This window comes from Taeniopygia guttata, chromosome 10, assembly GCF_048771995.1.
Source record: "Taeniopygia guttata chromosome 10, bTaeGut7.mat, whole genome shotgun sequence".
Lineage (NCBI taxonomy): Eukaryota > Metazoa > Chordata > Aves > Passeriformes > Estrildidae > Taeniopygia > Taeniopygia guttata.
The window spans coordinates 7,815,587-7,834,963 of NC_133035.1; the positions used below are offsets into that span (position 1 = coordinate 7,815,587).

Consider the following 19,377-nt stretch of genomic DNA (forward strand, 5'->3'; position numbering starts at 1 on the left):
TAAGATATTTATAGGGAGAAACAAAAGAGTATCTTTTATTAGACTACAATTCAGAAAAAAATTAACAAAAAACCTCAGCTGTGAGCTTTTGGAGCTCTGATGCTTTTTCTTTGACTTGGTTTGTACACTCTAGCAGGGTATGAGACAGCACTGCAAAACCCTGTGTTCATGTTTGACAGCCACAAACCCACATGCTTTTTCTAGCAAGCTGTAATAACAATTTACTAATCATTATACTCAATCCCAGAAAAAAATGAACCTGGAAGTCTTGCCTGTTGTAACTTAGGCAGATTTTCCTTCCTTGGCTGTTAACCAGAAACTTCAGTTTGGACACACCTCTAAACTTGTGCTGCAAGACTGATGTAGGCAGAGCTGAGCCAAAGGAATTGGAAGCTTTGGGAGTCCAGAGGGACTATTTTGAAACAGAAGAGGGCTGTTTGTTTTGAAATACCCAAAAACTTTTCTGGGTCTTATTTTCCAAACTGTCTTGGTTGGTCTTATAACAGACATTGTTTCCCCAAGTAAATCTACCAATTCATATGAAGCCACTTGCCCAAATGTCACTTTGCCTGTTTGTAAGACACTCACCTGAATTTTCATAGCTAATACCTTACGCTGATTTTGGGACATGTACAAGCTGATGTTGATACTGAGACTGTGTTTCCTTGGAGCATCTGGTTAGCCTCTGGAAGGAGAACGTGAGTGTGTGTGTGCTAATGCGTACGGGTTTGCCTGAGTCTTCCCGAGGAGGCGTTACCTGTGTGTCCTGCGGTCTGCTTGGGGCACAGTCCAAAGAGCTGAGCCTGGGTCTGTGTTTGTTTTGGAAAGGGAAGAGTTTCTCACCAGATGATAATGGAAATAGGTCACCCAGGGTGTGAGGGGCCAGGTTGGATCAGTTGAAAGGTGACGAAAGACCCTGGTTCCCTGCCAGTACAGGTGCTGCTACATTTGTTTGTTGTTAGTGACCTGTGATTTTCAGCACGTTCATCCTAAGAGGGAGGTATGTTCTCTGCACTTTCAGACTGTGTAGTGCCTAGAGAAGTTTGGCCTAGGCTTGTAGAAAGACTTATGGTTACAAAGTTCAGAATAAACCACTCTATTTACAGTTTTTTTAGCACAGCTCTTGCTGTTGTCCTCTGCCTCCTGGAAAGGTGGGTGGTCAAGGAGGGATTCCTGAGGGATTGATTCTTGCATGGGGCATGGGGGGCAAGAAGATTTTTTTCTCGAGAAAAGTTTTGACAACATCATTGTTTTGATTTCAGACAAGGCTGTTACAGTTTATTTTTTTCTGTCCTCTGGCATGCTCCTTGCTTGGATGTTATGTCAGGTCATCTCCTCACACAGCTGGGACTTCCTTCCTCCTCAGAGCACCCTGGAAGGCAGCACTGCCTCATCCTGGTGAGCAAAGTCCTTTTTTTCCTCTCAGTTTCCCCCAGATTTTTACAATTTCAGGTTTCCCGAGTACGAGGGTTAGGCAACAGCTCCATAGCTTGGGCCTGGCTCTCAGAGGTACAAAAATAATCTCAAGCTGCAGCAGGAGAGGTTCAGGTTAGGCATTAAGAAGAATTTCTTCATAAAAAGGTTGATTAGATACTGCCCAGGGAGGTTGGTAGAGTCACCGTCCCTAGAGGTGTTTAAGAAAAGACTGGTCACTTGGTGCTATGGTCTAGTTGATACGATGGTGTTCGGTCCTAGGTTGTACCCCATGATCTTAGGGGTCTTTCTCAACATAATCGATTCTGTGATTCTGTAAAGAAAGACTTCGACAGCGTACACCAGCAGGAAGAATTCCAGCAAGGCGGCGTTGTCCCGCCGCGGCGCTGGGTGAGGCTGCGGAGGGCAGGGCGGAGCACGAGCGGCTCCCGCCTGAGGGGCGCTGGGGCCGAGGGCGGCGGCCGCGCGCCCCCTCAGGCTGCCCGCGCGGCGCGTGTCTCCAGGCGGGGCGCGGAGCGGCAGCCAATCGAAAGGCGCCGTCCGCACCCGGGTGGGCGGGGCCGAGGCTCCGTGAGCCAATCAGACGATGGGCAGAGGAGCGGGGCGGAGCCCGGGGCGGGCGCGGGGCGGGCCCGGGGCGGGGCGTAGGTAAACACGGCGGCGGGGGGCGCGCGCCGTGCGGCCATGGCGGCGTCTCCTGCGGAGGTGCTCGGGCTGCCGGGCGAGGAGGTGAGCGAGGCCCCGCGCCGCCCCGCTGCCCTCTCCGCGGAGCCGAGCGCGGGCTTCTCTGCGGGGCTGAGCCCTCTGCGGGGCGGGTATTCCCTGCGGACCTGCTGCGGTGGGGCGGAGGAGCGGGGTGACGTGATGAGGGGCGTTCCGGCAGGATCGGCGCCCCGGTGCCGGCTGCCCGGCGCCCCTGCGCGCTGGAAGGCGGTAGGTGCCGTCTGGCACCGGCGGTCCTGTCTTCTCCCGCTGGAAGCTGTGGAGCCTCCTCTATGGACGGAGGGATCCGCGTGCGCTCTCAACTTCCTCGTGACGGAGTGAACGGGATTTCTTCTCCCCCCGCTCTCTTCCCGGTACCGAAGAATCGCGTCTTTGTTCCAGGCTTTGTCACAGGCAGTGTGACAGGAGCGGTGCGTGGATTAGAGCGGTGCGGAAGGTAGAGCGGTGCGTGAGCGATGGGGCTCATCCCGGCATTGCCATTAGCGGGAGTGTGAAAATCTGTCTGCCTGTCAGTGTTTTTGCAATAAACCCGTGAGTAACTGAAAGTGACTCCTGCAGTGGCCTCTGTCCTCAGGTCGTAGTTCCTGAGCACGTGGATCTTTGGGAAGGTGGCTGAGGTGGTGTACCTGTTACTGGGTGTAAGCAGCAGACGGGGGGTGGTTGTTGCATTGTAACCGAGGCTTGTGCGTGGGGCAGAATAGAATGGAATAGTTAACTTTATCAAGAAGAAGGAAAGTCAGGGGTTTTTCAAATTGCAGATGCAGGAAGACTAAAAGCAGTATCTCTGAAAGCTGTTTGGTGACCTGTGTGAAATGTCAGTAGTGTTGTCTTTGAGCCAACAGGATATTTTACCAAGACTGTCTTTGATCAGCTCTTTTTTGTGTTTAGGCAGTGATGATCTGTGTGTCAGTGCATACTTGTTGCATCCATAATAGGAATTCAGTTTGTTAAAGCTCTAAAATACTACTAATTTTCTTGCTAGCATAACTCTCAAGTTGAGCTTTATTTCTGGAGAAGTAACTAAAAACTCTCGAATGACTTTTTTTCTTCATCTTAATGTTTGAATTACATAGAATTTCTAATATAAAATTAGCTCAGCATACTGCAAGAGTTGCATAACACTTCCTATTGCAAGATCCTGTTTTCAGTTGCTAGTAACTTTCTGAGGCTATGTAGTTGTACTAAAAGATTCCATGCCTTAGGCTCTCTATTTTAACATTGTTAAGCTTTGTTCAGTTTAGCTGCTTTGTAGCCTCCATTGCTATGGTGAAAATATTGTGAAATCTGCTTAAAATTTAACAATTCTCATCTTCCCTCAATCTTTTTGAGCATAAATATGTTCCTTTAGAACAACGGGGGAAAGGGGGGGGGGGGGAAAGCATGTAAAAATCCACTAAAGATCTAACTTCTGTAATTCGAAAGCTTAGGCTAACTCTTTCAAGTGACATATGTGAAAAGTGCAGTTTGTTTATGCTCAGAGACTTTAATATTCAGTGAGTACATACTGTTCTGCATGTAAAGAACTTGCTCAGTTATCTCCATAGTTTTCATGTGAGATTCTGCATGCACAAATGACAAAACAAATGATCTTAAGATTACAAGAAAGCTACTCTGCTAGCTGCTCTTGCCTAGGCTACAAGAATGGAAAATTGAATTCTCCCTCCTTGGATGGTCATTTTCTGTCTTCACAGAGTTTAAGTCTGGAAGGTTGTGTACACAGAGGCACAAGAAAAACATGGTCAGAAATCCAAGTTATATTGAAAGTATCATCAAGGACTTTTTTGTTGTCCCCCACATTGTTTTGCACTCTTGTCATGGTTTGTCTGCACACTGCTGCTTTCCCAGGACTGCTCTGGGGCCTGTTCTGCAAGATGGATTTGCTTTGGGTGTAAATCAGAATTGTCTAATAAAAGAAAACAATGTTATCTGGAAAACCTCTTGTTGCAGATTTTAGAGATGATCCTATGGTAAATATAATAATTATAAATATATTGTCATTCAGGAAGGCGGGTGAGGAGAAGTTGGTGTAATTGTTGAGGCAGTTGAGTATAGTATTAGAGTGTGCATTCCATTACAACTCAAGTTAGGCATTTATGACAGATTTCTTTGTTTATGGTGTATTAATAACTTGGACTCAATAAAGGATTGCTAATATGATGTTGCTGATACAAAAAGAAACTGGGGTAAAAAAGAACATGTAATTGAGGTTATTGTGTATACAGTGGGCTCTTGTATATTCTGTATGTAGGTATCTGAGTTGCAGTGCCTGAATCTAGCAGGTGCAGTTTTCCTTAATTTCTCTGGTTCAGTTTTTCTTCTGTAAAATTATCCTGTCATCCACAGGACTTATGGCTTAGTTGAGTATTGAAATGATGAGCACTAGTAACGTCAACAGGGAAAAAACAATAGTTCTGTATTCAGAGCAAGGTCTTACCAGTAGAAAAACAGATCTCAAATGTTATGGAAATAAGAACAACATGTTGCTTTTTATTGTCCTAGTAAGTTTTTTTAAAGGGGAAAGGAATGCGATGAAATGTACTTCCTTCTTCCCAGCAGGTCAGACTCCTGTCCCAGCCCTGTCTGCTGCAGGTTCCTTGGAGCCAGCAGTGGGGACATTCCCTGCTGCGTGCTGAGGGAGCCCTGCCTGCTCCTGCCGTGCCCGGGGTGCATCTTCCTTTGGATGCAGGGCCAGGTGCTGGTTCACACCCCCAGGGGCAGCCTGACAGCTGCTGCTGCTTTGCTTTGTCACAGCAGAGTTTTGGAAGAGGGGCTTTCTCATACAAAACTTTCAACTTGTTAAGACTTGGATTTCTGTAGATTAATCAGTTTGATCAAGCATTTTCTAATGAGGTATTCACTTCCATTTACTGTATTTTTGTGACGATTGACTACAGTACTAAGTGCAGGATTTTCCAACAGTAATTGTGGAATGCTCTTTCCAAGACTGAAGGAAGAATTAGCTAGTGTACTGTTATTTCTTTGGTTACAGAAGGAATTAATTTTTTTCAGTGTTTTGCTCTTAAAAATAATTAAAATTATTAATGGTTTAAATTAAAAGTATAATTTTCAGAGAGTTGTCTGGTATCTATTTCTGTTTTCTATTATAATACCTGCTTACACTCTAGGGCTTTGGAATGGCATTCAAGAAAACAACACTGATTGACTATACATATCTTTCTTTGTTTAATGTACAGATGTCTGTATGTCAGAGTTGCTACACTCCCAGCCTGAATCAAAGACTTCTAATTTTGTTTAGCTCTTTCTATATTGTCCAGATAATATTCTAAGTTAGATAGATTTTTTAGGTATTTAGTATCTATTATGTGTGGTTGCTTTCAGGGATGAAGCTAGAAATGGGAACTTCTCACAGGTGAAAATACACTTCCTACGTGCATGCATTTACAATTTCAGCTTTCTCAGTCATTTGAGAGCTGCCCTGTGTAGAGCAAGCATTCTTGTTTACTGCAGATTGCCTAAGATTTCTCATAGGCATGTGGTATTTCATTCTGGAAAGCTTTATATATATTATTATGTTCCTTTAGATCTACTGCTGGAGCAGGTTGTTTGTGGCTATTTAGCTTGTAGGTGAACTGAATGTCTAGGATACAGGGTTTGTCTTCTCTATTTCTGCACACCTTACCCCACAGCTCTTCTCATATTGCTGTCTTTTGAAGGTGATGCTGATGAATAGAAACATTTCAAACATGACTTCAGAGACTGGCATGGACTAATCTTTTGGATTGCCTCTGACAAAACCAGTGATGTTGTTTGTTCCTTTGTGCCTGAGCTGGAGCAGCCCGGTGCTTCAGTTCCTGTTCAAAGCCTTTGGTCTCCCTGGTGCCTCTGTATGAGATGTCTGCTATATCTGACTGTTCTTATACAGGCACTTAGATACAAAAAATAGATGTTCATGCCTCTGTGCTTTAGAAAGGTTCTCAATTTTTTCTAGGCTGTGAAGAACTTTATCATTCTAGGCCATGAATGACCTAGAATTGGTCTAGGTCTAGAATGGCCTAGAATCCCACCTAGCTGGATTAGTTGAGACTCTTGTAGAAATAGTGAAGCTTGCTGGCCTGTAGTCTTGAGAGGTTTCCTGATTTTGTTTGAAGTTTGCTTGTGTTTTTTTGAACAGCAGTGTAATTTGTGTAGCTCTGGTGGTTTCCAGAAGCTATTTCTTTATTTTCTGTTATTTTTTACAGCCTTTCCTTTACACTGAACTAGTAAGCACTGAATGGGACTGTTATGGATACTGGGTTGCACATAGTGAAAAATTGTTTGGTTATTGCTTAGGGGGTTTTGGATTTTTTGAAATTCTGTTGACAGATTGGTAACTCCATTAGTGGACTTCTGTTGTCTTTAATCTCTTCCTTAATTTGTAGTCAAATGCAGCTGTTAAAAACAATCTGTAGTAACAGCCAGCATTTCGTGATGGATGAGACTTTAGTATTTATGAGCACAAAATGCTCACATGGCACATAGTGAATTCCTAAGACTGATATGTAAATGGCAGAAGGAAGTTAATGACTTTCATTATATTTAAAAGATCAAGTAATGTAGTTTTGTGATAGGAATCTTTGTGAATCTAATACCTTGCTTATTTTGAAATAATTTCTTCAAAGAAAAATGGTTCAGCTCTGTTGGTCACTGTAGAGGGGACTGTTCTCTGGGTTGTGGAGCAATGGTCAGATGGGAAAGTCTCCTTCCCATTTTCCATCTCCTGGTGAAATGAAGTGATGATGCTAAAAAGGACTTGCTATTATTTGGATGCCACCTAACTTGTATGGCTGCCTCACCTGAGAGGTCTGATTATTACAGGAAGTACTTTTCTCCACCTAAGGTTCCCCATTCTGTGGTAAATGCTTTCTTTCAAATGACTGCTGTATGCATGATATGATATGAATCTTAAGAAAGCCTTAATATATAGTTCCTGATATTGCCAGAATCTTTAAAGCTGATGCTGCTGTACTGCTTTATTGTTGTAATAAGCTTTGGTGCTCTTATCTTGGCTTCAGTGGTAGTTGATTCTTGACCTATCTAACAGGAAGAAAAGAATAACAGGATGTTATTGCCTGGAGGAATTGTTTACTACCAAGTGTTCTCTGTTAGACTATTTGGTCATTTTTATATTGGCTTCCTCAAGAAGAAGCTATCTAGTGGTCCAGCAGATACTACCATTTTATGTTTTACATTAAAATAACTATCCTGTCTTTTGTTGTAATCACCAACATGTCACCATTTCTTGATCTGTGCATTTTTTCTCACCCTTTCTTCCTGCTTATATTTTTCTTCTGTCTTCTGCTCTCTCTTGATCTTCTATCACTAAGGCAAGACTCATTCTCTCAGTTTTATTTGGTGCTATTTTCCTACCATGTGAATTTGGAAAGGATGGGGGTGAGAATGAACAGTTTGTTAATACCTGTCCTGTGTAATTATTGACTGCAGACAACTGTAAGCCAGGCAAGACCATTCCAGTCTCAAGGTTATGAACAAGTTTTAAACTGCTTATAAGATTGAAATTTCTTTCCAAGTGCTGTTTTCATGTCCAAAATGAACAATTCAAGAATGGCTTATCTTAATGTATATTCATTGAACATAGGTGGTTTCATAGTGATTTCTGTGGAAATGAAACTCTCTCCTTCTGCAAGTGCCACTGTATTAGTTTGACACTTGCTTTGCTACTCTTGAGTACATTTTACAACTATTTTAAGGCATACATACAAAGGACTTCTGTTTTATTATCTGTTCAAAGAATCACAAGCTGGAAAGCATTGCCTTTAAAGCTTTAAGTTACTGATTGTCAACGTACTGGCTCAGAAACCTATTTCATCCCTTGTTACACAGAATCTGTTAGTAAATAGATTAATTATTAGAGATGGTGGAAATGGCGTGGTTTAGTAGTCCCAGCTATTTTGACTAGCATCTTGAACATGTACTTTAGAATATACTAATATGATTAACAATAATTATAAAACCTGGAAGTAGATAATAAGATAACTATCTTGCTGACTCAGCTCGGAAAAGGATGTTTTGTCTCACTTAATCAAACCAAGATGTTTTGGATAGTTTAGTCTCTAACATATCTTAAAGGCCTTATTCCCCTAACCCATAGCTTTAAAATACTATATAACCCCTAAAAACAACTTAAGCTTGAATTTGTTGGGAGCAGCCTAACTGATACAGACTGTGTGCAGCCACTCCCTGGCAGATTCAGTAGTTTTAACAATATTTCTTCTATTTCTATTTGCTGTTTTTACCTGATTCATATTGGGTTGCTTACATTCTCAGAGGGAACAGCTTAACAGTTCAGTTTTAACATTATTGTATTCTTTTTTTTTGTTTGTTTTTTTGCCTCCAGCCTCTGGAATGGCTGGCAGTCAGAAGCTGTCAGAAGAAGCTGAACGTCCTTGTTCCATCTGTACAAACAATCCCTGTACAAGTCTGTGCCCAGAGCTGCTGCCTGTGATGGGCTGTTGTGTGCATGTCTGTGTTACAGAGCAGCTGGGCACTAAACCTGTACAACTCCCTGTGTTTGCAAAGCAGCACAGAATGCTCAGTTTCTTTAGATGTGCAGACAATAAATTCAGATTGACCCATTCAGGTTAATGTCAGCACTGCAGAAGCTTGGGTAGACATTTCCAGGAAGAGACCCTTGAGAAGATAAATTGGGCTGAGAGAGCAGTCTCAGTCTCAACTGCAGTGCTGCCAGGCATTGCTGGTGTGTTCCTGTTTACTGGCTAGGTGCCTGTCCCCTCCTCTACCACCAGAACCACTTGAAGCACAGCAGTGGTGTAAAAGAGTAGGAAGGCAGCTTGAGAGTGTCTGTAGTCAACATGGAAGAGTAAAAGGTTCAGGCTGCAGCCTGTACATTTTTTGGACTACAAAAACACTCATGTTGCAGCTGCCTGTGGATCTACAGGAGTTACTGACACAGTTTCTTGTATGTGGCCATGAAAGAGGCAAATAAGGATCTCCTGAGCAAAGGTGAATGAAGAGGATGAGATTCAAAATTGCCTTTCAAATCATGAAATTTTGATTTTGAATCTGTTCCCATGGGTGCCAGAATCAAGTATCCAATGCTTTGTCTCCGTGCAGAGCTTGCGTGGCCTAATTTTTGTCTGCATGAAATGAGCTTCAAAAGGTCCTGGAGCTCTTTGGCTGTTCACTGCTTTCTGGGATCAGTGTGTTTGTGGCAGCAGGTGCTGGGTAATTCTGCGGTCAGTGAGGGAGGAGGAAAGGCCGCACAGTCACAGCCCGGTATCCTGTTGGCAGGCTTCGCCTCCTCAGGATGTGCGGGGTCGTGGCGGAATGGCTCCTTCCAGTGTCAGGCCCTTCTGCCTGTGTTTGCATCAAGCTGTCTGAATTTCCTCTGATTTCATTGCACACTGGCCTGACTAGAGAATGGGGGGCCTTGTATGTTGTGATTATGTATTGCCCTTGCATGTTAGCATGGGTTATTTCCTGGAGTTTCTAGTTGCTGTAGCTTGGGAAAGGAAGAAGTGGACTCTTTAGTGGCACCTATCGGTTTAAAAAAACCAAAAAGGGTGTGGTGGCTTTTGGCAAGTGAGAGTGATTAGTTGAAAAAGTGAAAGTGAAAAAGGAGATCTGTTGGGAAGATTGCGGCGAACAATTCAGGGATTTTTTTAACTGTTTCTGTTAATCTAGAAAGATATTGCTACATGGCATACCTTTTCATACCTTCATGGTGGTTTGGTTAGTTGTTCAGCTCGGCTAACTAAAATGCTGTAGCTGTCCTAGTTTGACCCCAAATAAATAATAGTTTCTTTCAGCAAGGCATGTTTAAATCAACCTTCAGCATGCCAGCATTGGGTTTGTAATTTCTAGTTTCCTGAGGCTATGTGCAAAGCAATTTGTCTCTCTGTAAAATAACTTTCATATCTCTATTATGATACAAGTAAACAAACCATGTGATTAAGCCAACTTTAAAATCTCAGGAGCATGGATCCTATTCTGGGATCTCCCCTGTGTGGACTACATTGATGTGCTATTAACCCTGACTCTGGGATGTCTGTGCCCAAAAGCATCTAATTGTCTTTGCTTTTCTCATGCTTGAATAATGGAGCAAATCTCGTGGTCTAAGCAACTGAATGCAGAGGCAAGAAAACCTATTTGTCTGTTAGGGCTGTGTGTCCTACATCAGCATCAGCTCTTGATCTTTTTCTGAGAAGGAAAAGGTGGAGTTTTTTGTCCAGCTGATTGTGTCAGTTGGGTCCCTTGGGCTGTGACTGAGGACCATCCTCCTGTTGGAAGGGGGGTCAGGGTGCTCTGTGTGCAGTGCAGACATACTCAGGGAGAGGGGAAATGCACTCATGGGATTCTTGAATCATCACAGACACTCATTAATGTTGAATGTCACTGAAGCCAAGTAATTGGTAGGAGATAAACTGGACATGGTTTTAGAATGTAAGATGGGTGGATATGTTAGAATTTTGTTGTATATAAAAACGTTAATAGCTCTTCTTAATCTGATGCCAACATAGTTTTTTATTTATGTTTTCTTAAATCCAGTCAGTTCTGTTGTTGCCATAAAACACATTATAATGTTATGTACCTTAAAAGCCTGATCATGACTAAGGATTTTGAAAGTTTAGGCCACTTTCAAGTGCTCAGTTCTGGGAGGGGTTGTTTGTTGGTCTTCCTTTTCTGAACTCTAGAGTTTCTAGTAGGAGGCAGTTTCTTTTGAGGTAAAGGCCGAAGACAGAATTTTGACTTGGCTGGAATTGACTTGAACAATTGATTTTTTGTCAGTGGGTGCACATTGTAGATGTTCATCTCAGTTCCCAGGCAATCGCCTCTAATGGTAGAGGATGGGAGAAACTTGCTTACTTTTTTATTATTTTATTTTTATTTAGTGGTCTGTTCTCAGTTTTGCATTTTTAGCCAGTAGTTCCTGCCTCAGTATTAAGATGCAGTTCTCTCCATTAGCTTTAAGAACCATTCCACTTGGGGTTGGTTATCTAACCCTGTGGTTATATAGGAGACCAGTGATAAAGCATTCTTAGTGCTTGCTAGGACTCTCCTTTAGAAAGCACTTTCAATAGAATGTGGAATTCAGGAAGAACCCAGGGAGAACATCTTCTGCTTCACCCATTGCTCTTGTATCTGTTTAAGTCCTTAACCCAGATTGGATCTTCTTTCCTCACAAGTGTCTCTGGCCCACCATCTCCTACAAACAGCCCTTCATCTGGAAAGCTTTTTGCTTTTTTGCAGAGAAACAATGGTCATTTGGCTTCCTCCTCTGATTTGGTCACAGCTGTAGGGATTTTTTCCCCCCACCCCTTGAATTCAGTAGCTTATCAGATGAGCCATGTAGGATTGTGCTGCTGTGTTAATTAACAGAAGTGCAATTACTTGTCATTCCTATTAAGCTAATTTGTATGATGTGTAAATAACGTATTTTTTTGTTTCTTAAAAAACTCATACCCTGCTGGCAGGTCATATCAGTAATCCCAATATTTTAAGTATGACCTCTCTGTGCTGTTTACTAAAAATAGATGCAATAATTTTTTATTCTTGCATTTCTTTCCAGAGTTTATTACTGCTTTATTAATCTATTTTGATAAATTTTATGCCCTTTTCATTCTGCCCAGGAAACAAATATTGTCAGAGTCTATTTCCCTTCCTCTGCATGCCAAGATACCATTAGGTGAAAACTTCTGTGGTCCTTGCAGATTTGTCTCAGTGTTACTGATAGAGCTATTTCTGTCAGACAAAGTAACTGCATCATTTAGTCTGCAGTTCTTAGTGTGAATTCAAAATTAATGCCCACAATTTCTTTTAGCTTTATTAATTGAAAATAGACCTGAAAAAGAAATCTGAATGCATCTTGAATATCTTACTTTGTTTTTAAGGAGAACACGCGAATTGTCAGAGTGAAGGTTATAGCTGGAATTGGCCTGGCCAAGAAGGACATCTTAGGAGCCAGGTAAGAATATGTTGTTAATGTATTAAGGGACAGCTGCTTCTTTATTTTCTTTCTACAGCTCTTTAGTTCTCAGTAAATTCTTCTGTGTCTCTTGAAAAAAAAAAAAAAAAAAATCTGAACTCTTTCAACTGGCAACTTCATAAAATTATTAGAGACTGTATGAACATGAAGTTACCTGCTTTCTTGTCCAAGAGTGACTTGGACAGATCTTAAGTGTTGGCAAAACAAAGCAGAGGAATGTTTTATTCTCTGCATGATAAAATAGTTCTGCCATGAAGGATAGATCCATGTCTGTGTTTCACTTCAGGTAGGCTGTAGCTAAAATAACTACAATTAAAATAACTAGAGTTTAGTTGTAGTCAAAGTTCTCATCTGTGCTTGAAAGACTTGGAATGAGCACAGTATTAAGAACTGGGGGCTATAAAACTATTTCAGCTCCAATTATGTGCAGTGGAACAGTGGCTTAACATTTAGCAAAGGAATGATCAGACTTGTGAGCTGGTAATTGAAATGCTTTTAGGATCTCGTAGAGTTGGCAAGTGGCAGAATGCATTTTGTGCTAAAGCCACTTTTGCTACTGGCCTTTGTACAAAGGGTCTAGAAAAGTATTGATGGGTTTAGTGCAAGTTCTGCTTTCAGCTGCTTTGGCATATGTGCAGGAATGTTGTTATTTTAGCACAAAATTGCTGTGCGCGACATCAGTTTAGCAATAGAAAAAATTCTCTTGTGAAATTTATATTTTCCCTAAAGCTAGACAGTCTCCCTTAAATTTTTTGTTCATGTACAATTTTTTTTTTTACTTCAGGCAAAAATAGATCAGCTTTTCTCATCATAACTTAAATATGTGAAAACCATATGCTCTTTTACTGTATGGCAGACAGTCTTGGTCACCTTTGGTTACTACTCTGAGCAATTGAGTGCTTTGATTGTTCATGAAAAGTAGATATTCATATAAAGTATTGGGTTTTAGTACCACATAAAAGGAAAAGGCAGTAAGGCATTTTAAGCAGCAATATTAGGACATCTTCATTAATGGAAAAATCCAAGTTAAACTCAAACTCTGTCAAAATGATAGAACATTTAGTAAAATTGTTATATGTTTAAGGAAGTACCTCAAATTCCAGGTGTTCTAAAGTGTTAAGATACTTGAAGATTTTTCAGTCACAGCTGATTTTTTTTCATGCATGTCTTGTTGAAATGTGAGAGGATTTATTGCATCTGTTCTCCTGAAGTAACTGCAAAAGAGGACAGAGTCAAATTATACTAATACACAGAATGACATAGCTAATATGATCATTATCACTACTAGTGCTTATATTACTTTTATCTCTAAAACTGTGTAGGAAATGCTTGTAATTACAAATGTCTGTGGTATTTGTGAAGTAATTGTAACCCATAGTTACATAACTGCTATTAATTTAAGCCTTTAAAACTTGACTGCTGATAATGGTGACCAAAAAGGGCATAGAGCAGCATTCTACTTGTTTTTTTTCCCTACCAGTGACCCATATGTGAAAGTGACATTGTATGATCCAGTGAATGGAGCCCTTACCAGTATTCAGACAAAAACTATTAGAAAGGTTAGTAATCTTATCTGTGTGGGTGTGGTGGGGTTTATTTGGGGTTTCTGGTGTTGTGTTGAGTTTTTTTTTAAAACAGACTCCAGGGAAAAAGTTAAAGCTATAGGAAATACAAGAATTCTTGTATTTTGAGTGAATGGATGTGTGGAAAGGAGTGTTTTATGGTCTGCTCAGTTTCTCTGTTTATGGTATTATTGTGGTATTTTCTCTTCAAAAATTTTATTGAAAGGTAGAGGAAAAATTGAAGAATATAGGGTGTGTACTGATTCAAAACTACATTATTAATGGAAGTACTGGATTGTTCTGATTTTTCTGAGCTCTTTAATGATGTAAGACTCTTTCTTGTTGTACAACTTTTTATTTTATGTTAGAAACACGAGCACAGTTTGTTCTGTTTAAACATCAAATTGCACCACTCACCTGAATCATGATATTACATCATTTTCTACAATACATGCAGGAAAAAGTCAGTACTGCTAACTTAGTTTAACTGAAAATTAAGAACTATATATGAGAGGGAAAGCACTCTTCCAAATTGTCCTGGGTAGTGGCTGTGATTTATGAGATCACTCATGCATTTTTCCTTCTATGTTGATAATTGTTACATTAAACTCTCTTTGTAGCTAAACTATCTGTAGTATTTTTTTTAAATATCACAGTTCAAAGATGCGCTTAGCTGAGTGAGTTATTGCTGTGTTTGGCCCATCTGTGCCTGGTCTGTGTAGTTTATGTTGCTTAGAGATTTGGCATTTGGTAAGAGTTTGCATGTAAGTAATGTGGGTGTTGAACTGAGAGGAAGGCAGTGATTATTACTGAAGGGACATACTCTATATTAACTGTTTCCAAGTGTCTAAAGCACCTTCTCTGCATCCATGACATAGCCAATATCTGACAATACCTACATAAGTTGTGTCCATTCTGCACAGCATTAAATTCCTTTGACTTTTACAAGCACTATCAAGATTAAAGGTACTTTTTTCTTAAGTGGATTGTTACATGGAATAAAATGTCTAATTCATCAAAAATTATATATACTTGTACAAAATTGTCAGTATAACTAATGCTCTCCTTTTTTTTCCTTCCTCGACACATAGTCCTTAAACCCAAAATGGAATGAAGAACTCTTATTTAGAGTAAGTGATTTTGTTTATAGCCTTATTACATGTTGGATATATTACACATTGGGAAAAACTACTCACTACTCTCCCCACTTCAGAACTCTTCCCTAATTCAGAAATAACTCTACAATTAATGTTCTGAAAGGCTCACAAATTGCTTTCCTTAGAAATATGTTTGTTAATTCTGAGACAAATGTGAAATTTTCAGTCTTGGTGTTGCCTTCTGTTGTCTGTGAATGTTTAAAAGCATGTGCATAGACTTAGAAACGGTTTGGGATAGTACCAGTTATGGTTTATTGGTTCAAATAGAAAAACATTGCAAAGTAGAATGGCAGCAAGGCATAAATTTGCTGTTTAATAAAGACCTTTGGTATTTCTTTCCTCCTGCATAAACACAGATTTTGCTGAAGACAAGTGCTGAAATTCAGTACATATGTTAATTATCACTATACTTCTTTTTCGTAGGTTAATCCTCAGAAGCACAGACTCCTTTTTGAAGTATTTGATGAAAACCGTTTGGTAGGTCTTTTTGTGTTCATTTTGCAGTGTATTAAAGCCTTGAATGAAAGCAGTCCATCAGGAATCAATGTGGATAAAAAACCCACTCCAAACAAACTTAATTTCTATAAACCTAAAGCTAAAGGCAGACCTGATAATTTTTCTGACATTACCACACTCCTGAAGCTGTTACATTATTATTGTAAAACTTCGAATGTGCTTTAACTCAGGAAAGCATCATTCTTTCATAGTGACCAAATTCTTTGGTGGTATTGGAAGCTCTGCATTGGATGTTTATTTTTCCCTGTCAACAAAGCAGTACTGATATGTGGTGTGAGAAGCTTCCTCAGTGTGTGAGGAGTAGCATGAAAGAAAGCATACGTGGATTTTCTTTGGAAAGCTCCAGAAGAGAGCAATGGATTGCAATCTTGTAGATAGCTGTCACTCTGAATGTCAGGTCACTGGTGAGATAGGGCTAGCTTGTGCTTTTATCTCATTGAAATCAAAATTCCTCCTCTGACCCAAGCTCTCATTTTGTGTCCAGATGTCTGATTACCTGTATTTGTTTTTGTGTTGCACTGTGAGTAAGCTTGTAGCAATACAGCCATGACACTTGCATCTGTTTCATTAATGTTCCTTGTCACTGAAATAAATACCTTTTCATTCTGCAGGAGTTTGGAACTAAAGGGAGGGACTGAATGCTTTTGCATGCCAAACACAGTTTTATTCCAAAGAAAGGATCTCTTAGTGCTTTGTGTTTGAGTAGTGTGTTGGCCATGAAGAGCATTTCTTGTTAAAGCTTTCTGCATGTGTTCAGTAAACCATTGTATCTTTTATCAAGATGCTGCTCTTCTGAGGTTGGGAAGAGTAAAAATGTATGTAAATGTAAGTACAAACTGCCTGGAATAATGAGATTTAAGAAAGAGGAGGCTTGTTTTATGGTTATAGGCATTACAGAGTCCCCAGACCATTTACTGCTTAACTGGTGATATTACTGGTCCCAAGTATTTCAAATACAGTGTCTCTTTGATTTATTTAAAAGGAATCACAAGAACTTGTCTCTACATGGGAAATTATATGTGGTTTTTCAGGATGCTTAGATTTTCACCTGGACATAGTATTATGGGCTACAGCATATCCTTCACAACTTCGAAGTACTCTGTCCATTTTATGTCTCGTTAGAGCATTGCTGCCACCACCTGGAAGCCACGAGGCATGATTAGAAAGTAGGATTCTTGATTTTTTGGGGGCAGAAGGCTGGTGTTTTCTTGGTGTTTTCCAACAGGACTCCTTCACATTCTTTATCTAATCTAAATATATAAGTTACTTGATCTGTTTGCTTATGGAGAGGAACCAGTTCAAGATTTTGTTATTATCAGCTGGGAAATGGTTCTTTGTTTCCCATGTGTGATTATATTTAGAGATCAAAGTGTCATGCTCATCAGTCACTCTAAGACCATCTCCCTATTTCTCCAGCTTGCTCTCAGAAAATGTTTTTATTCCAGATGTCTTGGGTTGTTTTAAGTAAGACAAATTGTTGCCTTAGCTATGATTGTTATTTAGCGTTGGCAAGCCCCCCCCCTTCTATTAATTCATCATCACATGACAAAAATCATAGGTGCCTTGCTAAGTAGCTATGAGCAAAAGATGTTTCATCTCCTGTTATTTTAGTATTTTATTCTGTTATTTTCAGTGTTTTTTCATCTACCTTTTGGATGACTGTTTAAAGTCTAAATGTGAGCAGTCTGATAAAATTGAGATATTCTTTATATTTGTGTCCTCCCAATGGTTAATTTCCTCTTTACAAAATTTTATCCCAAGTGCCTTTATTCTCTTTAACTTCAGGGATAAATGAAAGCCAGGAGTACCTGCTTGTTTTTAAAAGAATGTTGTGTTCTTGAATACCAACCTCAAAACCTTTCTTCAGAGTTTAGCTTAATTTTTGCGTTGGTCTTGCTGCATTGGTTATATTGCCCATAGTCAGAGTTTTGAAATCTTCCTGTAATAGCTTTAAGACTTTTCAAAAATCACTTGTCTTGGATTTGGTAAAGGAGTGGTAAAACTGGTTTGTTCTTCTGACTTGTAAACCCTTGGGTACAGGTAAAGAATAAAGGGCTTGAGCAGTTTATGGAGTCTTTAGTTGTGGCTGTCTTTAAAAACACACTAGAAGAATGTCAAGAAGAACATTGAGATCACTTAGGAGGTGAGTCAGTGAAGAGACCATGTCTCTTGCTATCTGTCTTACAATAACTTTACAAAATTTAAGTACATTGTAAATTAAGTGCCTAAATCTGTTATTGATACTGAAGAAATCAATTATATTAAGCTTTGAATGGAACTATTGGTATATATAAAAAAATACTAACTTTTAGTTGTTTTTTATGCCAACTCTAATTCAGCAACATTGACTTTAACACTTTAAAAGCCATTTTACATTGCCTGAGAAAGCTGCAGTTGGCTGGCAATACCTATACAGGTATAGCTAAGGAAGAGAGACATGTTGAGAAATTTTGCAGGAATCTTAAGCCTTGAGTTACCAAATTATGCCAGTTTATTGTTTTCTTAGGATTTCTTTAGTAAAATTCAATGAAACATTTCAGATCATCCACTAGGGGAAAAAGGAATGCTTTTACTAAAAGAAACAAGTACCTCCAGTGGTTGCACTTCACATCATAGCAATATGTCACAAACTGTGCTGCTAATACATTTGTTCTTGGGGAGAGAAGAAGCCTTAAGAAATGCATTTTTTACTTTTTGCTCACATGTCTTAGGATCATTTGCTGATCTTTTTGGTTTGTGTTTGGTTTTATGGGTATTTTTTACTGTATTGCTTGAAGTACAAATGTAACTTTTTGAAACTGACCAAAAGAACCTTTCATAGTATTTTCCTTTCCTCTTCTATCCCCAGTCCTCACCAACATACAACTTTAGAAGAAGTCTTGTTGGTTATAATTAAATAAATGAAGTGTTGTATTTGTTGGCTTTTTATGAATAAGCTAGTATTCATTTATTGCTGCATTCTAATAATGGAATTCAGGTAATGGAGGTTAAGTAAGCCCTGGAGTATAATTAGAAAACAAGTTTGTTGCTTGCAAACAAGGTACTGTGAATTTGATTCTTGGCTCTTTTTTGGGAAGGAGGTATAAATGTTAATTTTACTGCCTTCTAGCTTAAAATACAGTAAAGGTTAAATAAATATGAAGCAGAAAAAACTCCTAGTAGTATGACCTATAAAAGTATAAATGGCCTAGTATTCTCTTCTGTTTGTACTCTTTCAGCAGCACTAAGTAATTTCATGTTAGAGCAGTAGCATTCAGTACTGCATCATATATGGCGTATGTATTCAAAAGTACATTGATAGCCAAATGTTGGTGTTTTTCAAAACAAACCCCACAACAGAAATCCCACTTAACAGCAAGATGCAAGATTGTCTTTTATCAAAAATCCCACTAGGTGCCAGCAAAGGACCTCTACAGATTATATGAGCCAATTAAACATTTTGTAGGAATTCTCTATCCCTTTACTCTTTGAAGAATTGAGAGTATATTAACTTCTTGACATGCTGACCATTTTCTTTTAAAAAATGAAAATTAAAAAAAAAAGTTATAAATCTGTGAGGCAGTTTGTGTATAATTATACAGAATAGCTTTCTTCTGTAATTCTGTTTGGTAACACTTTTTTTTCTGTGCATACTTAGTTCAGCATTTTGAAGTTTGTGTAGCTGGTCACAAATCTGCAAATCACATTGAACTGTAATGACTGTGTCCTTACTCTGGGTTCCAGCAAATAAGATGAGGTAGTTTGATTTGTAAGAATAATTTTGTTTCTTTCTACCTTTAACAGCTGTAGTTAGAAAAGGTCAAACTAGAAATAAAAACAAATGCCAAATTATTAACCAGAAAAACTCTTTTTGGCTCCTTTTCAGTTGCACCTCATTTAAAATTATGAATTAATAAGCACAGAGAGTTCTACTATGTGCAAATCTTTAGAAAGTGTGATTGCTTAGCAGCATGTGGATTGCAAGATAATGCCAGATTGCTTTCAAGTTTTATTTAAATAGTGCAGAAAAACATTTTCTTAA

At 39.4% G+C, this 19,377-nt stretch overlaps 1 protein-coding gene across 2 annotated transcripts in view; it reads left to right on the forward strand.

The window, feature by feature from the left end:
- Positions 1-2,057: 2,057 nt before the first annotated feature.
- Positions 2,058-19,377, forward strand: part of NEDD4 (NEDD4 E3 ubiquitin protein ligase) — a 51,682-nt gene continuing 34,362 nt past the window's right edge. The window contains exons 1-5 of one of the 2 annotated variants that reach the window (XM_030281218.4): positions 2,058-2,163; positions 12,027-12,100; positions 13,602-13,680; positions 14,775-14,813; positions 15,264-15,317. In XM_030281218.4, coding sequence (XP_030137078.3) covers positions 2,119-2,163; positions 12,027-12,100; positions 13,602-13,680; positions 14,775-14,813; positions 15,264-15,317 — 291 coding nt within the window. In that variant the 5' untranslated portion in view covers positions 2,058-2,118. Of the gene's footprint in view, positions 2,164-2,292; positions 2,568-12,026; positions 12,101-13,601; positions 13,681-14,774; positions 14,814-15,263; positions 15,318-19,377 lie in introns of those variants that run through there. The other variant, XM_072933770.1, reaches the window with a different exon arrangement.